Raw genomic sequence first — 20,112 nt, forward strand, 5'->3', positions numbered from 1 at the left:
GCAACAAGATGAAGTTTTCAACGGAGGTTTAATGTAACCAAAGGACCGAAAAGCGATACAATAAAGGATCTGTTTGAAAAATTTCAACGGACTGGAAACGTGACGGATGAACGTGCTGGAAAGATAGGGCGACGCTGTACGGCAACCACAGAGGGCAACGCACAGCTAGTGCAGCAGGTGATCCAGCAGCGGCCTCGGGTTTCCGTTCGCCATGTTGCAGCTGCGGTCCAAATGACGCCAACGTCCACGTATTGTCTCATGCACCAGAGTTTACACCTCTATCCATACAAAATTCAAACGTGGCAACCCCTCAGCACTGCTACCATTGCTGCACGAGAGACATTCGCTAACGATACAGTGCACAGGATTGATGACGGCGATATGCATGTGGGCAGCATTTGGTTTACTGACGAAGCTTATTTTTACCTGGACGGCTTCGTCAATAAACAGAACTGGCGCATATGGGGAACCAAAAAGCCCCATGTTGCAGTCCCATCGTCCCTGCATCCTCAAAAAGTACTGGTCTGGGCCGCCATTTCTTCCAAAGGAGTCATTGGCCCATTTTTCAGATCCAAAACGATTACTGCATCACGCTATGTGGACATTCTTCGTGAATTTGTGGCGGTACAAACTGCCTTAGACGACACTGCGAACACCTCGTGGTTTATGCAAGATGGTGCCCGGCCACATCGCACGCCCGACGTCTTTAATTTCCTGAATGAATATTTCGATGATCGTGTGATTGCTTTGGGCTATCCGAAACATACAGGAGGCGGCATGGATTGGTATCCCTATTCGCCAGACATGAACCCCTGTGACTTCTTTCTGTGGGGACACTTGAAAGACCAGGTGTACCGCCAGAATCCAGAAACAATTGAACAGCTGAAGCAGTACATCTCATCTGCATGTGAAGCCATTCCGCCAGACACGTTGTCAAAGGTTTCGGGTAATTTCATTCAGAGACTACGCCATATTATTGCTACGCATGGTGGATATGTGGAAAATATCGTACTATAGAGTTTCCCAGACCGCAGCGCCATCTGTTGTTGAAAATTGTAACTACTGTAATTTCGAAAGTTTGTCTGCCTGAAAATGTACTGTTGTCCCAAGCATATTGCAACAAACGGTGTATTTCTATCGCTGCTCGTTTAGTTTTTATTGCCATTTCAAATATACCGGTCATTTTTGAAACACCCTGTATCATGAAATCATAATCATCGACATCAACTATAGTAACCCTAGGCCAAGTGGTGTGCCAAGAGTGTGGTCGATATGCACATGTTGGAATAATAACTGTTTGTTTATCGACCATGAAATAATGTAGTACAGTTTAGAGAAAGAAAGTCCACACTTGAGTACAACTGAACATCTTTCTGTAAAGATGTATAGCTATGGCCACTATGACAAAGCCCATGATCATCAGTAGTGGTGATGATCTGAGAACTTCAGTCTTCCAGAGCAGCCGCTGGATGGCAGTGGCTGTGGTGAAGGCCACTGGCTCAGTGTTGGTGGGCCTTGTGAAGCAGCTGGGTCATGGCAAGTGGTTGTGATTCTGGTGAGGTGTGGGATGGCACATGTGATGGGTAGCAGGAGGAGCAGGCATTGTGGTTTGAAGTGCAGGCTGGCATTCGGTCTGGAGCCCAGAGCTGAACTGGTCATCAAGGGGCTGAACCATGGCCAAAGCAACGTTTAGTAGAGGAATACAGGCATGGCATCCACATGGACAAGTGACCATGTGGACACAAGCAGATGACTGCAACTGCAGCACTGTTTACCATGATCTGCATGCCAACCCAGATGCCCTGGTGGCTGCAGGAGTCTTAGCAGTAAACAGCTCAGCATCTCTTATGTTGACGTACAACCTCCAAGGTAAAGCAGGAGCTGTAGCTTGCCCACAAAGCATAATCATGAGCGAGGTGGCTGAATATGTGTGCCCCAGCTCTGTGTATACTGCAATGACACTATTCTCGGCTGTTCCTTCAGTGATGGCAACCACACCACAGTAGTTTTGCATCTGTGCTTAGGTGCCCATGAATAACGAGATCCTTTTGTGTGTTATTTGGTGTTCATGTATTACAGACTTTTTCACTGCTGTGAAAGTATTTTCACAGAAACAAAGATAATCCTGGTGACAAAGCCACATGAATCATTACAGCATTATTACTCTGTAATGAGCCACTGGAGACCTCAGATCCCTTATACCAAAATGCTCAGGAAATATCCCTAAACAACATCCAACATTTTGTCAGTGGACTTCTGGTTCACCTTATATTACGAACTTCTTTGTCAAATGCTGTGCACATCAGTTATAAATTCTCTATGATGTCAAAATCTATGTTGATCTATGATGTACACAGGTTGACGTGCATACACTTTACAGCTGTCAAATGTTAAACAGTGACACTTCCTGACCACACTGGACACTGATGTTGCTGTTTGACAGTTTGCATCTGTACCATGTATGCCTGATGACTTTTATGCTGTGAGGTGAACCCTGCTTTTAACATCACAGAGAGTTTATAATTGACATGCACATCATTTGATATAGAGGTACATACTACATGTTACTGACAATATGCTCTAAGCTGGAAATACCAGTCTGGCAATTAAATATTTTACATGCAGCTCATAGTGTCAACAAGTTGTCTTTTAACAGTCACTTACAAGCTGTGAAGCACCAAATATACAAGACTGATATGTTTTTGCTATCAGTGCTCATCACTATATCACATCTCTAGCAAAAGCTTATACCAAAAAAGCGATGAATTTTTATGGAAACTGAGAAGGTTACTCTCACACTTGGTTGAGATAATTTGTGACTAAAAACTTGCTCTACTGTGAAATTTTAAGTTGAGCTTCTACATTTGATCAGCTTGTGATCATCTCACATAATGTGCCATTCCCATCTCCCAAACTATGGATCATATTTCTCTTCTCCTGCAGTAAAAGTCTTCTTTCAATTTCTGAGTAATCAAACTGGTGATATTATTTCTAAGTCTTCCGAAATACTAACAGAATTATTAATATTCTACACTTGGTCTCACTACAGGTGAATCCCCCTCTTCGTATACTCTGAGTGACCTGCCTTTCCTTCCTAAACCTTTTCCAACTTATTCCTCTCTCCTCCCCAAGAAAGGAACTAGTTCTAAAAGCTACAAAGTCTATCACTTTTACTTTTATGTGTATCTATTAGCAGTATGATACATTTCGCTTCTTGAAGGTAAGTTTTGGCAATTATGTTTCTTAATTTATTAGGTTCCTCAACTGACTCTTCCTTTGATGCAATACACTATTTTGATAGACCAGTGAATGCCCAATAAATAATATTACAGTTTTGTTTGGAATAAGAGAGAAAATTTATGGTTATACATTTAATTTAGATCCAACAGTTGTTGGTCTAAATGCCTCAGCTCCCTACAACTTCTGGTAAAAACGCTAGCTAGCACATAAATGTAGTTAGCTTTCAAAAAAGAGCACTGAGCACAACTTCTGATTAAAAATGGTGTTTTGTAAACCTATGTTTACTGATCTTCAAGTTATCATTGTTTCACATTTATTTAATCTTTAAATCATCTTATTCAATAGGAACCACATATGAAACTGCTAAGGTAATACAAAAAAAGAAAATACACAATTACTGTACCAGAGTACAATCAAATAACCACCAAACATTTCCAGAATGTCATCCTAACAGAACAGTGAATTTCACTCTGTCATTATACAACAATATGCCAGAAGAAATAAAAACCGTACTTAAAACCAAACTACAGGCACTCCTAATAAAGCACTGTTTCTATTCTGTACAAGAATTTATTTAATTCTAGCTTGATCAATTAAATTTAGAGTATAATAATGCATGTGTGAGAACTATTTTGTTATGTGCAATATCACTTGTAAAATCTGTGTTTCGTGGTAAAGTGTGACCACTACGTCTATACTCCTATTTAAATACAAGTTGTGGTGCAACATTGTTACAAAAACTCTCAAAAAGCTCATGAACAATTTACTTCAAATTTTTACACACTACTCTAATAAATGATCAGATGGAGATAGGCTACATATTCTTAATGTATATGGTGTATAGCTATATACTACATAAAACTTGAAATGGTGTTGACTGATTTATTTCAAATTTTTATATGTTACTCTAATAAACGGTCAGATAGACATGGGCTACATATTTTTAATATATATGGTATATCTATACATTACATAAAAACTTGAAATGATGTTGACTGATTTACTTCAAATTTTTGAATCATACTCTAATAACATTTGGACTGTCATAGACTACACATATCTTAAAAATATATACGATACATAAAGACCCATATCCATCAACTATATAAAAATAAGTCACTGTTTAATGTTATTACTGAAAACCTCAAACAGTTCTTGACTAATTTACTTCACATTTTCAAACAGTCCTCTGATAAACAAACATTCAGACAGACATAGGCTATAAAAATGATACTCTATTAAATGTTCTGATGGACACAGACTTAAATACATAAAGATTCTTAGCAAAAATCTAAAAAAGTTATTGACTGATTTACTTCTGATTTTCACACAACACTCCAATAAATGCTCTGGTGGACAGAGGCTACCTATTTGTCAGTAATACATATGTGTATATGGAGAGAAAGAGAAAGAGAGAGAGAGAGAGAGAGAGAGAGAGAGAGAGAGAGAGAGAGAGAGAGGAAACATTGTTCGCAAAAATACAAAAAGTCATTGATCTGTTTAATTAAAATTATTAGAAGATGCTCTTAATATATTTTTGTATGGACATTTTTCTTTAATATAGTAGTGTGTAATGTATGTATAATACATACAAGAAAATGTTGTCAGCAAAAAGCTCAAAAAGCTCTTGACTTATTTGCTTCAGATTTATACATGATACTCCAACAAATGTTTGGAGGAACATAGGTTACATTTTTTTAAATATGTATGGTACACAAATATATGTGCAATACTTAAAGAAGAAATGTTGGTTAGCAAAAATTTGGGAAAGTTCTTGACCTAGTTAGTCAAATGTTTACATGATACTCAAATAAAGTTTCAGATGGACATAGGACACATATTTTTCAATATAACGGTAAATAAATTACATTAATATGTAATGAGGAGATGTTGTAAGAAAAAATCTCGAATTGTTCTGGATCATATCACTTCAAGTTGCTATACGATACTCTACCAACATTTACAGTAGGTGGACTTAGGCTATTTTTTTTTAAAAAAACAACATTGTACAGATATTCTGTTAAAATTAACTGTGAGAAAGAAAATGCTGTGCTGTGAAAATGTGCAGTTTCATTTTCTTTCTCACAGTCAGTGTTAACCTATATATCAGGGCATTTAAACCATTAAACAAATTGTTTCTTCTACATATGTTCTTTCTCCTTATATATATTTTAAACATATATTGTATACACAACAGTGTGCTGTTGTTTCCTTCATTACAGTCAGTTTTAAGAGGAAAGAGGAATGTAGTATTTATGGGTCATCGGCTTACCATTAGAATACTACTATGGAATCTGAATTATCTGAAACTTTGCAATCCTACCCATTCACAGATTAAAATTATCAGAAATACTGTCACCTGAAGCTACAATCTTCACACAACTAGCAGATGAAGTGGTCTCTCCTGTATCCCTTATATTAATGATCCTAACAGATTTATCCATTCATTGTAAGTGACTTGATTTTCCAATCAAGATTTCATATGCAATAACAATAATCAATGCTCACAATCAGAGAGAGGGAGGGGGGAGGGGGGGGGGGAAGGAGAGATGGACAGAGAGGGGGAGAGGGAGAAAAGAGATGGGGAAGTAGGAAAAACTGAAATGAGGGTATGGCATCAAAAGCCGGGAGGCCCCATTTGGGGAAGTTTGGCCACAAAGTGCAAATCTTATTTCATTCGACGCCATACTGGATGACTTGCGTGCCTATGATGAGAATAAAATGATGATGAGGACAACACAACACCCTGTCCAGATAAAATCTCCAACCCGGCCAGGAATCAAACCCAGGCCTGCTTGCATGGGAGGCAAGCACATTACCACACAGCTAACCAGGTGGATGGGGAAGTAGGAGATAGGTAGAGAGGGGTTAGGAGGACAGGAAGAGAGACTGGGGAGGAGGAGATGGACAATGAGATTGGGAAGGAGGAGGAGATGGATAAAGGGAGGGGGAGGAGGACACGGACAGAGAGAGTGGGGAGAAGGAGATTAGGACATATATATGATTCCCATACCTATTTAAGTATGTTGGGTGATGCTGAGGGAATTAGATTAGGAAATGAGACACTTGAAGTAGTAAAGGAGTTGCTATTTGGGGAGCAAAATAACTGATTATGGTCAAAGTAGAGAAGATATAAAATGAGACTGGCAATGGCAAGGAAATCGTTTCTGAAGAAGAGAAATTTGTTAACATCGAGTATAGATTTAAGTGTCAGGAAGTCGTTTCTGAAAGTATTTGTATGGAGTGTAGCCATGTATGGAAGTGAAACATGGATGATAAATATTTTGGACAAGAAGAGAATAGAAGCTTTTGAAATATGGTGCTACAGAAGAATGATGAAGATTAGATGGGTAGATCACATAACTAATGACGAGGTATTGAATAGAATTGGGGAGAAGAGAAGTTTGTGCCACAACTTGACAAGAAGAAGGGACCGGTTGGGAGGACATGTTCTGAGGCATCAAGGGATTGCAAATTTAGCATTGGAGAGCAACGTGGAGGGTAAAAATCGTAGAGGGAGACCAAGAGATGAATACACTAAGCAGATTCAGAAGTATGTAGGTTGCAGTAAGTACTGGGAGATAAAGAAGTTTGCACAGGATAGAGTAGCATGGAGAGCTGCATCAAACCAGTCTCAGGACTGAAAAAAATGTTCAAATGTGTGTGAAATCTTATGGGACTTAACTGCTAAGGTCATCAGTCCCTAAGCTTACACACTACTTAACCTAAATTATCCTAAGGATAAACACACATTCACATGCCCGAGGGAGGACTGGAACGTCCCCTGGGACCAGCCGCACAGTCCATGACTGCAGCACCTTAGACTGCTCGGCTAATCCCGTGCGACCTCACGAATGAAGACCACAACAACAACAACAACCTATTTAGCAATTGAAAATCACTGCAAATGAAAGTAAAGACATCTTTTGTCACTGTGAGGGATCCTTGAGTGCTCAGGGAGAGGTGGGTTGCATGGGGAAGCACTTTTTTTTTTTTTTGGCACTCATACAAAAGCTAAAGTAGCCTGAGATCTGCGGGTTCATGACTGTTTTGAGCAGCTGAGATTCAGAGACACATTCCTTGTATTATCTACTGAGTGGATTCCCAAAGGAAGTGTGACTACATACCCATCACAAACTGAAATAAAAATATAAATTACTAATATACATGTGAAGTGACTATAACAACCTATAAGCACTAACAAGATAACAATAAAAAATAAATACCAAGGGACATAGTATATAGCTCACAGAGCCAATGAAAGAAACCTAAGCTTACCATAGTTTTTCGTGCAATTGCATTAATGGTCTGTTGATTTAATCAATGAGAACTAATTCAAATAAAATTGTTGTGCAATTTTAGTTTACAAACATACACACAGAGGAATTAATGTAATGCTTTTTCATTATTTTATTTTGTGGGTTTATAGCTTGTCTGTTACAATTTATCTTTGTCAGGAAATAGTTGAGAATTCTGTTCATAAACCTATATCAGGTGCTGCAAAGACATAAAAAAAATTTTAAAAAATAAAGAAACTGTGCACCTGGTAAAGAATCGAGCCAAGCCCACTCCCTTGTCTTTTATGTGCACTGCTCATGAGGACTGAGTTACATAGGCATGACTTTTAACTCACTAACATCTAGAATTCTGTCAGTAACTCTATCCTACCTTCTATATGCCATCTAAGTAGAGATTGTGATGCTAGAAAACAACATACAGTATTGAAGGCTGAAAGTTGCATACAAAAAATAATACCTAGACTGTGGATAAGACATTTCCTGTTACATCACTTCTTCTCAGAGAGATATTCTAGCAAGGTAACCCAGTGAGGTACAGACAAAGTTGAAGCTGTCAAGGTGACACATGAGTCCAGTCTTAATAGGTCAGACAGTAAGAGCATTACTCCAACACAGTTTTCCTTTGCCAGAAAATTTCACAATGGGAGACACAGATTAAAAGACTCATTCTAAATTGGACTATTTTTTTTAAATAAACAACTAACATCTGTTCACATTCATATACACTGCCAGTCATTAAAACTGCAACATCATGAACTTGGCATGAAATGTGCTACATGCTTGGATAAGTAAATGATTAATATTTCAGTGCAACCTCACAAAAATGTTGGTGTGATGCCAACTAAATTATGTATACAGAGATATGCTAACCAGCAGGCTTCTCATTCAAAAATGAAGGAATTCTGCTACCTGGAAGTAAAATAGCACATGATGGGTAAAGCTAGGAGGACATAAAAACAGAACAGCACAGGCAAAGAGGGAATTCCTGGCCACAAGAAGTCTACTAATATCAAATATTGGCCTTAATTTGAGGGAGAAATTTATTAGAATGTGTGTCTGGAGGGCAGCACTGTGTGGAAGTTGATCACTGACAGTAGGAAATCTAGAAAAGATAATAACTAAAGCATCTGAGATGTGGTGTTATAGAAGGATGTTAAAAATTAGGTGGATTTATGAGATAAGAAATGAGGGGGTTCTCTGCAGAATCAGTGAGGAAAAGAATATGTGGAAAATATTGACAAGGAAAAGGGACAGAATAATAGGACATGTGTTAAAATTTCCAAGAGTAACTCCTACAGTACCTCATGGTGTCGAAGAGATAACTACTGCAGGGTTTAATACTTTATGCCTGCTGTCAGTCAGTTCACATTGTAACACAGTCTGTTGGTGAACATCAAATATAGGTTGCTGGGAATCAATCCTTTCAGTTGACATTTTTATGTTCCATAAAATTTTGGACATACATCCACATAAATTTCACTTCTTGTTCTCATATTTTGTCTGTATATCATCCAGCCATCTTCAAAACGAGCGGAGATGACTGACACTGCAACATCTGCTCTGTCATTTTAAACCCACATATCGCACCACTGCAGAGTAAGTCACCTCGGCTCACTCTGAAGATGGCCAGACAGTATACAGCCAAAATATTAGAAGAAGAAGTAAAATTTATGTGGCTGCATGGCCAAAATTTTTTGGAACAATCACTGCGCTGCAAAAATATGAAGACATTTTTATGCTCTAATTTAGCAAATAACACTCATAATAGGAATAGCAACTGTCTGTATACCACCTATGATCTACTACCTGTTCCACTCCCAAATAGAACGAGGGAAAAATGACTGCCTATATGCCTCTGTACGAGCCCTAATCTCTCTTATCTTATCTTTGTGGTCTTTCCGCGAAATGCAAGTTGGCAGCAGTAAAATTGTACTGCAGTCAGCCTCAAATGCTGGTTCTCTAAAGTTCCTCAGTAGCGATTCACGAAAAGAACACCTCCTTTTCCTCTAGAGACTCCCACCCAAGTTCCTGAAGCATTTCCGTAACACTCGCATGATGATCAAACCTACCAGTAACAAATCTAGCAGCCCGCCTCTGAATTGCTTCTATGTCCTCCCTCAATCCGACCTGATAGGGAACCCAAACGCGCAAGCAGTACTCAAGAATAGGTCGTATTAGTGTCTTATAAGTGGTCTCCTTTACAGATGAACCACATCTTCCCAGAATTCTACCAATGAATCGAAGACGACTATCCGCCTTCCCCACAACTGCCATTACATGCTTGTCCCATTTCATATCGCTCTGCAATGTTACGCCCAAATATTTAATTGACATGACTGTATCAAGTGCGACACTACTAATGGAGTATTCAAACATTAAAGGATTCTTTTTCCTATTCACCTGCATTAATTTACATTTATCTATATTTAGAGTTAGTTGCCATTCTTCACACCAATCACAAATCCTGTCCAAGTCATCTTGTATCCTCCTACAGTCACTCAACGATGACACCTTCCCGTACACCACAGCATCATCAGCAAACAGCCACACATTGCTATCCACCCTATCCAAAAGATCATTTATGTAGATAGAAAACAACAGCGGACCTACCACACTTCCCTGGGGCACTCCAGATGAAACCCTCACCTCCGATGAACACTCACCATTGAGGACAACATACTGGGTTCTATTACTTAAGAAGTCTTCGAGCCACTCACATACTTGGGAACCAATCCCATATGCTCTTACCTTAGTTAGGAGTCTGCAGTGGGGCACCGAGTCAAACGCTTTCCGAAAGTCAAGGAATATGGCATCCGTCTGATACCCTTCATCCATAGTTCGCAAGATATCATGTGAAAAAAAGGGCGAGTTGCGTTTCGCAGGAGCGATGCTTTCTAAAGCCATGCTGATGCATGGACAGCAACTTCTCTGTCTCAAGGAAATTCATTATATTCAAACTGAGAATATGTTCAAGAATCCTGCAAGAAACCAATGTTAAGGATATTGGTCTGTAATTTTGAGGATCCGTCCTTCTATCCTTCTTATATACAGGCATCACCTGCGCTTTTTTCCAGTCGCTCGGGACTTTACGCTGGGCCAGAGATTCGCGATAAATGCAAGATAAGTAAGGACCCAATGCAGTAGAGTACTCTCTGTAAAACTGAATTGGAATCCCATCAGGACCTGGTGATTTATTTATTTTCAACCCATTCAGCTGCTTCACAACCCCAGGGATATTATCACTAAGTCCTCCATACGGGAATCTGTACGAGACTCAAACGGCAGTATGTTTGTACTATCCCCCTGTGTGAAAGATTTCTCAAATGGTAAATTTAAAATTTCAGCTTTTGTTTTGCTGTCTTCTGTTGCCAGGCCAGACTGATCGTGAGTGACTAGATGGAAGCCTTCGACCCGCTTACCGATTTTACGTAAGACCAGAATTTCCTTGGGTTTTCAGCAAGATCTTTTGCTAAGGTATGACAGTGGTAGTGGCTGAATGCTTTGCGCATCGCTCTTTTTACAACAGCATGAATCTCTACTAACTTTTGCCTGTCCTCATTCTCCCGATCTTTCTTGTACCGTGAGTGCAACTGCCTTTGCTTCCTGAGCATTCTCCGAATAGCGTTGTTAAACCACGGTGGGTCTTTTCCATCCATAACCCACTTTTTCAGCACATACTTGAACAATGGGTGATTTACAATGTGTTTAAAATTTGCCCATAATTCCTCCACGTCCATTGTACCGGAAGTAAATGAAGTCAATTCATTTACTAAGTGGGTTGCTAACAACTGCTTATCTGCTCTTTCTAGTAAGAATACTCTCCTAGCCTTCTTGTCCAACTTTTTAACTTGTGTGTGTGTGTGTGTGGTTTGAGGTTTTTGGGCGCTAAACAGCATGGTTTAACTTAAAACCATAGTTGTAATGACAACATCATAATCACTAATCCCTGTCTCAACACTGACACCGTTGATGAGGTCTGGTCTGTTCGTGGCTACCAGATCTAAAATATTTCCATTACGCGTTGGCTGTCGATTTAGCTGCTCAAGACAGTTTTCAGATAATGTGTTCAAAAGTAATTCACACAACAGCTTGTCTGTACCACCTGTAATGAATCCATAGACATCCCAGTCTATACTAGGTAGGTTGAAGTCGCCTCCAACTAATATAGCATGATCCGGGTACTTCTGCGATACAGAATGTAGACTCCCTTTGAATGATTCTAGAACTGTCACGATGGAACCTGGTGGCCGGTAATCACACCCCACAATTACCTTTATTTCCCCTAGCCCTGTTAAACGTGTCCAGATAATTTCACAATCACACTCTACTTCGACCTCAGTAGACACAATATTTTTGTCAACTGCAATGAAGAGCCACATTTACTTAGCATCATAACAGTTGGCTTATTTTCTCATAATTAGGTTTGTCTGCTTACACACTACAATTACTACCATGTTTGAAAATACACAATACACTAAACGTAATAAATTGCAAATCAATTAAAATCACCGCAGTTCTTGGACTAGTCTGCTAGTGAACACAACTCATAAAAAGCCTTCCAAACAGAAGCAACATTTAAAGTGATAGAACACATAGTTCATAACTTACATATTACAAAACATAATTAAGTTTTTAAAAATTTATATCTCACCAGAAAGCTTAGTTGGTGGAGAATCTTGGAAAACCTCCCACATAATGTTAAACTTGGTGTACTGAGGTTTTACTGAAATGTGTGATATTTAAATTGCATCTAAATTAAAAAATTCAAAAAGCAACTGACTTGTATCATTGTTAACACAAAAATTTTAATCATGTTTTTATACTGTTAAATTAATGAATAGAACTTGAAGATGTCATATTTTCATGAAAACTACCTTTAAAGTTTCCATTTGCCAAGTGAGTGTCAAAACCATTCTCTAATACGATTAGCTGTACTATTAACACCAAGGATTGTGAGAATTTATTTTTAAATTAATCAGCACTAGAACAATATATATTTATCCAAGAGAATCATTTACATCTGGATCACTTTTAGGGCTAATATTGTTTTCTGACAAGCATCTGTATAGAGAGGTCACATTGTAATAGGTAAACTGGTACTGGAAGTATAATTTCCAACTTCGGGTATTTCTGAGGTAAAAGTCACTCACAGACTGAATGTATTAATGAAAGGATGCAACTGTCAAATGCTCTGTACATATAATTATTGAGCAATACTACTAGAGATTTTGCAGTATATTATACTGGGCAGAGATTAGTTTACCTGTGAACAAATGGAGATCTGCAACAAATTTTATGACCAGTGTTTTTATTTGAGAGGAAAATGAGGATATTAAACCCATTTCAGAGAGCTTGGAGAATACACAATGTATTCTTGACTTGGAGGAGACCAACATGATGAAAGTTAAGTACAATATTGTGTTTTGAACCCTTTAGCTGTTCTTGCTGTTAAGGAGCTTGTTGTGCAAACCTCACAACCTGTGAGTGCACTCACAAGGCTCAGACAAGAAAGGTGAATATGTTTCAAATGGAAGACAGAGACTGGAATACATACAACCAAATAGCAGATAATTCTGGGTGCAAGTGCTACTCTGAGATGAAGAGATCACCACAGAAGAGGAATTCATGGTGTTGTCAGAAGGGTGCACTTAAAGTGTTATTTGTGGCCTTATCTACTGCTCAACACATTATTTATATTGTGACTGATTGTCTTTTCTAATATCATAATCTGTATTATAAGTAAACAAATATATAAAAATATCTGTAGTCTATCAATATACCTGAGGCACAATACTGCAATAGTTCTATAAAAAATCCCATCATACTTTCAGCTCCTTCTCCTCCATACCTCTTTACAGTAACAAATTTATTAGCCAGAAAATTATCAAATGCTTGTGACTTTAATAGTTCTTTGGCTAAGTTTTTCTTGAGACCATTATCTAATTCTTCAGATGATAGCCTCTCCATTCGCTGTGCCCACCATTCTCGCTCCTCTTCCTCCTACAACATTAATATAGACATCAATTTAAATACAGGAATACAATCATGTGTTACAGCACTGAACACATGAAGTGTGACACACACAGATACTACTCCATTTTATGAAGCTGAAAACAGAAATATAAAATTAGAACAAACAAACAAACCACGAAGTGCAATAAATGGCATCTGTTGTCTAACAATTCAGTCTAAAACTACAACAGACATATATAATCTGTCTCTCTAAGTTTCATTGAGTTATCTGCGAGTTCATAATTGTGACCTCTTGTTATGCTGTGGAATGAGAAAAATTTGCAATTACATTACATGGAAGGTACAAGGGACATTTCATAACTCATGCCCATGTTGGTGTTACTGTGGACTGTCTGGTGAACAACAATGAAAATTATGTCAGATGTGATTGGGAGCTTGAGAAAGATGCATACGTCTTTGCTTTTTGCTGTGTACTCTAACATAAAATTGGTGACAGGTAGAAATGGACACTGCAGAGATCTGGGGTAGTGTGACCAGAGGTCGTATATCACAATTGAAATTTTACACAACAAAAGCTCAATAGAAATCCATGTGCTTTAAGTGAAGTTTGTGGTGAGTTTACAGTGGACTGTAGCACAGATTCATATTGGGTTAATCATTTTTGTGGTGGCCATATGAGCATAGACGATAATCCAGGACTTGAAAGGCTAAAAAGTCAGCAGTTTAACAATGTGTGAAGCTTGTGGCAGATGTTCTTGGAGAAGATCACAGTGTAACATGTGAGGAAATCTCTAAAGACATGAGAATTCTCCCATCATCAATATTCCATATTCTGACAAATGATTTGAAGAAGAGAAAAATTTCTGCAAGATGGGTTCCACAATGTTCGACTGCTGAAGGAAGCAGAAGTGACTGGACATTGTAACCATGCTCAAACAACAATTCGACTGTGAAGGTCAAAGATTCTTATATCAGACTGTCACTATTGATGAAACATGGATTAAAGGCTTTGAACCAGAGTTGAAATCACAGTCCAGTGAGTGGGGAACTTCAGATTGTCCATGTCAAATAAAAATTTAGATATGCTCATTCAAAGCTCAAGCAAATTATGATTCTTGCTTATGATCATCAAGGAATCATCACGACAGACAGATTCCCAAGTGGAACTAGTGTCAGAGCAGTGTATTATAACCTCATACAAAACCTGTGCAGAAATATGCACAAAACCTGACCTCAATTGCTTGGCAAAGTTGTAGACCAAAACCTGGACAAATATGGATGGGAAGTGTTGCCACATCCTACCTACAGTCCAGGCATAAGTCCACCAGACTTTGACTTGCTCCCAAAGTTAAAAAAAACCTATGTGTGGACATCGTCATCCTTCTCTGCAGGAGCTTTCTACCATGGCTACACCAACCATTCGACAGATGAACAGAAGTGATGTCCTGAATGGAACAATAGAGCTTCTGAGATGTTGAGACTCAGTCAGAGAGAAGCAGGGAGACTATATTGACGCATTGTAAAGCAATACTGAAAAAAAATGCAAGTAAAAAGATGTCCTTCTGTGGAGTACAAGGATTTATCAAGCAGATATGAATTCAATTTTTGTTTGCCATTAATTTCATTATCTATTAAATTATTTATGTAAAAGGGTAGGTGGTTAGTGTAAATCATTTCTCCTTCTAATATTACATTATGAATGTTACAGTTGGTTTTGAACTGTGACCGATTATTGGAACAAACTTCATATGAGGGTAAACATAGTGTGAGGTGGTTGTTATTATGACCACAGTCTATGACAAACAGTCCCAAAACTCTGGAGGGTAAAATACATGCAACCTTTAATAAATGCAACCTTGCTAGTGTTCCAAGTTCCTAATATGTAGCAGCAGAAGAATGGTAAGATACAAACTGACAGCTTGCTATTTTTAATGCTGTTACTTCAATATTTTCCAGTCACTAAATGTGGCTACGATTTTTCCAGTATAACCAGGAAAATGTAATTAAAGCTATTTTCATTGATGTAATATGTAATTGAAGTAATATACCATCTCTTGTTAATACCAACATCTAATAATAAAATTTCAGTGCCATGCGACATATATATGTCACATGAGCAAAGTTGTAGTCATATTATCAAAAATCCTTTAATACGAGAGATGAATTGCAGCCTGATATGTTTAAGTTCAAAAGGAACTAATTACAATTATATCTGCATGCTTGGGATCAACTGTAGTTTGTTTAACGAGTTTCTTTGCAGAATTTACACTTTTTTAAGACATTTAAAACTAGGCATGATTTTCATATCCTTGGAGATTAGCTGCTACTTCTTCTTATATTCACCCTTTTGGTCTTGTCTTTGCTTCCCTGCCTTGTATGTACCTATCATGTTTATCTATTCTGCTTTTCAGGTATCAAAATATATGTATGCACTGATTAGCCAAGAACATTATGACCACTGCCCACTGCAACACTGGATGCCGCCTGGTGGTGTTGCAGCTATGTGGTGTGTTAGCAAAAGTATGTTCACCCTAGTGAGAATGTGGGCTGCAAATGGGGAAATCCATTAAGATAAGAAACTTTGACACACGACAGATTATTACTATTCAGAGCCTGTGAACAAGTATCTGGAAAATGGTAAATCTGGTCGAATGTACTTGTGCTACTGTTGTGAGCATCTATGGAAAGAGGTAGAAGGACAGTGAAACTACCACTACGCACTAAATGGTTGGACATCCACAACTCTTCACAGAAGATGGGGTTCAGAGGACTGTCTACTCAATAAATTAAGATAGATGGTGATCTGTGGGATCTCTGCTGAAAGAGCACAATGTTGGTGCATGCACAATTGTTTCAGAGCACACCATTCATCATACATTGTTGGACATGGAGCTGCACACCAGACCACCCCTACATGTTCATATGTTGTTCCAATGGCATCATCAGTTATGGCCGCAGTGGGCACAGGATCACTGGGATTCGACCATCAGTCAATAGAAACATGTCAGCTCTTCAGGTGAATCACATTTTTGCAACACTAGGTCACTGGTCGTCTGCACAAACACTGTCATTCGGGTGAACAGTGGCTTTTAATGTGCAGTGTGCCATGGACACAGGCTGGTTGGAGCACTATTACACTGGGAGACATTCTCCTGCACTTGCATGGGACCTGTGGTAGTAATTGCAGGCACATTGACAGCTGTGAACCCACTGCAGCCCTTCATGCTTGACGTCTTCCCTGACAGCAGTGTCTTCTTTCAGTAGTATAACTGTCCATATCTCAGATCCAGAACTGTGCCAGTGTGGTTTGAGGAGCATTATAGTGAACTCATGTTGATGTCTCTCTGACCAAATTCACCTGATGTATATCCTATGCAACCCATCTGGGTCGCTATCAGATGTCATCATCGTGTACACAAATCAGTGGCCCAATATTTTCGTAAATTACCAGACCTATCCACAAACTGTGGGATCCCTGAGATGCAGAATTAGTGACGTATTTCATTCCAGAAATGGACAAACATGCTATTAAGCAAGTGGTCATAATGTTTTAGCTCATCAATGTATATCTTCCAGATTCCCCTTTGTCAGCTGCAGCATTTAGTCCTCCAGCACATCCCACTGTGATGCTTTCTTCTTATTTATGTGCATATCTTAATCTACAGCTAACACATGTTGCATTACAATTAGCATAAAAGCAATTTATATTCAACAGTGGAAAGTCCAGGATGGAATATTACAATATTACAAAAAGGATAGTTGCTATTCACCACATAGCAGAGATGCTGAGCCACAGATAGTCACAACAAAAAGACTGTCAGAAAATGAGAAATGAGCTTCAGCCAACAAGGCACGCGCGCGCACACACACACGCGCACACACACACACACACACACACACACACACACACACACACACACACACACATGACCACAGTCTCGGGCTGTTGAGGCCACACTGCAAGCAGCTGCGCATGATGGGAGATGCAACCGGGTGGTGGGGGTAAGGAGGAGGCTGGGGTAAGGAGAGAATGGGATAGCAGGCTAGTGGTGGATAACGGTAAAGTGCTGCTTGTGGGAGCATACAGGGATGAGGTGGAGAGAGGGTAAGGCAGCTAGGTGCAGTCATCAGGTATTTAGATGGAGGGCAAAGAAGGGGGGGGGGGGGGGGGGGGGGAATGGTTAGTGGAAAAGGAGAGATGTAAAAAGACTGTGAATGCATTGGTGGAATAGAGGACTGTGTAGTGCTGGAACGGGAACAGGGAAGGGAATAGAGGGTAAGTACAGAGACTAACAAAGGTTGAGGCCAGGAAGGTTACGGGAATGTAGGATATATTGCAGGGATAGTTCCCACTTGCACAATTCAGAAAAGCTGGTGTTGGTGGGAAGGATCCAGATGGCTCATGTTGTGAAGCAGTCATTGAAATGAAGAAGGTTGTGTTGTGCAGCATACTCACCAATGGGGTGATTCAGCTGTTTCTTGGCCATAGTTTGTAGGTGGCAATTCATGCTGACAGACAGCTTGTTAGTTTTCATACTCTTGTAGAACACAGCACAGTAGTTGCAGCTTAGCTTATAGATCACATGACTAGTTTTACAGGTAGCCCTACCACTGATGGAATAGGTGATGCTTGTGATAGGACTGGAGCAGGTGGTGGTGGGAGGATGTAAGGGACAGGTCTTGCATCTAGGTCTATTACAAGGATATGAGCCATGAGGTAAGAGGTTGAGAGCAGGAGTTGTGTAGGGATGGACAAGGTTACTGTGCAGATTCGATGGGTGGTGGAATACCACTGTGGGAGGGATGGGAAGGATAGTGGATAGGACATTCCTCATTTCAGGGCATGATGAGAGGTAGTCAAAACCCTAGCTCAGAATGTGATTCAATTGCTCCAGTCCCTGGTAGTAACAAGTCACAAGGAAATGCTCATCTGTGGCGGAACAGTGAGACTTTGGGAGGTGTTGGGTGACTGGAGAGATAAGACATGGGAGATCTGTTTTTGTACAAGGTTGGGAGGGTAATTATGGTCTGTGAAGGCTTCAGTGAGAGGGACCACTCATCCCCAAATCGCTCAACATGCAAACTAACCTTACATTCATGGAAAGAACCACAATCCACCACCTAGAAACTGATCCCAACCTTGTCATCATACCTGCTGACAAAGGCTCCATCAGTGTTGCTTTGAACTGCAATGATTACCTGGCAGAAGGACTCTGCCAGCTGTCAGATTCATCCACCTACAAACCTTGCCACAGTAACCCCATTCCAGAAATCCAGCAGGATCTCCAGTCTCTCCTCAGATCCATAGGCCCATCCCAGAACCTCTCCTCACCTCTACCACTCCCCACACTCTTATCTTCTATATGCTTCCTAAAGTTCATAAAACCAACCACCTAGGATGCCCCATTGTGGCCAGTTACTTTCCCACACTGAGAGTTTCTCTGCTCTTGTAGACCAACACATTCAGCCTATTATCCACTATCCACCATCCTATACAGATGATATCAATCATTTCCTCCACCAACTCTCCACAGTTCCTGTTCCTTTACCACATGGTGCCCTGCTCATCACTGTTGATGCCACCTCTCATTACACATACATCCCTAATGCCTATGGTCTTACCACTATTGAACACTATCTGTCCCAATGCCTGATGGATTCCAAACCTACAACCTCCTTCATAATCACCATAACCAACTATATCCTCACCCACAATTACTTCTCCTCTGAAGGCATTACCTACAAGCAAATCTTGGGTACAGATATGGGCACTCACATGGCACCATCCTATGCCAACCTATTCATGGGTGATCTAGAGGAATCCTTCCTAAACAACCACAATCCCAAACTGCTCTCCTGGTTCAGATTCATTGATGATATCTTCATGATCTGCATCGAGGGTGAAGACACCCTATCCAAATTCCTCCAGAACCTCAACACCTTCACCCCCATTCATTTCACTGGGTCCTACTCAACCGAACAAGCCACTTTCCTCAATGTTGACCTCCACCTCAAAGACTTGTGACTCTGTACCACCCATGACTGGAGCAAGTGAACCACATTGTCAGCCAGGGTTTTGACTACCTCTCATTGTGCCCTCAAATGAGGAATGTCCTACCAACTATCCTTCCCATCCCTCCCACAGTGGTGTTCCACCACCTGCCGAACCTATACAATAACCTAGTCCATCCCTACAGGATGACTGCCCCCAACTCCTGGCCTCATGACTCATATCCCTGTAATAGACCTAGATGCAAGACCTGTCCCATACATTCTCCCACCCCACCTACTCCAGTCCGGTGACAAGCATCACCTATCCCATCAAAGGTAGAGCTACCTGCTAAACCAGACCTAGCTACCCTACCCTCTCTCCACCTCATCCCTGTGTGCTCCCACAAGCAGCACTTTACCATCCTCCACTCCTAGCCTGTTGTCCATCCCTCTCCCCATCCCAGCCCCCTCCTTACCCCCACTACCCAGTTGCATCTCCCATCATGTGTGGTCTCAGGGGCCAGAGACTGTGGTCGTGTTTGTGAGTTGCATGTACATGAGTGTGTGTTGTATGCTCTATCTCCAATGCAGGTCTTGTTGGTCAAAAGCT

At 40.0% G+C, this 20,112-nt stretch overlaps 1 protein-coding gene across 1 annotated transcript in view; it reads right to left on the reverse strand.

Annotated features, from left to right (window-relative positions):
- Nucleotides 1-20,112, reverse strand: part of LOC126481579 (probable 2-oxoglutarate dehydrogenase E1 component DHKTD1 homolog, mitochondrial) — a 335,870-nt gene that overhangs the window by 259,871 nt on the left and 55,887 nt on the right. Inside the window, exon 4 of the mRNA XM_050105438.1 lies at nt 13,319-13,538. Coding sequence (XP_049961395.1) covers nt 13,319-13,538 — 220 coding nt within the window. The remainder of the gene's footprint in view (nt 1-13,318; nt 13,539-20,112) is intronic.

This window comes from Schistocerca serialis, chromosome 5 (genome assembly GCF_023864345.2).
Source record: "Schistocerca serialis cubense isolate TAMUIC-IGC-003099 chromosome 5, iqSchSeri2.2, whole genome shotgun sequence".
Lineage (NCBI taxonomy): Eukaryota > Metazoa > Arthropoda > Insecta > Orthoptera > Acrididae > Schistocerca > Schistocerca serialis.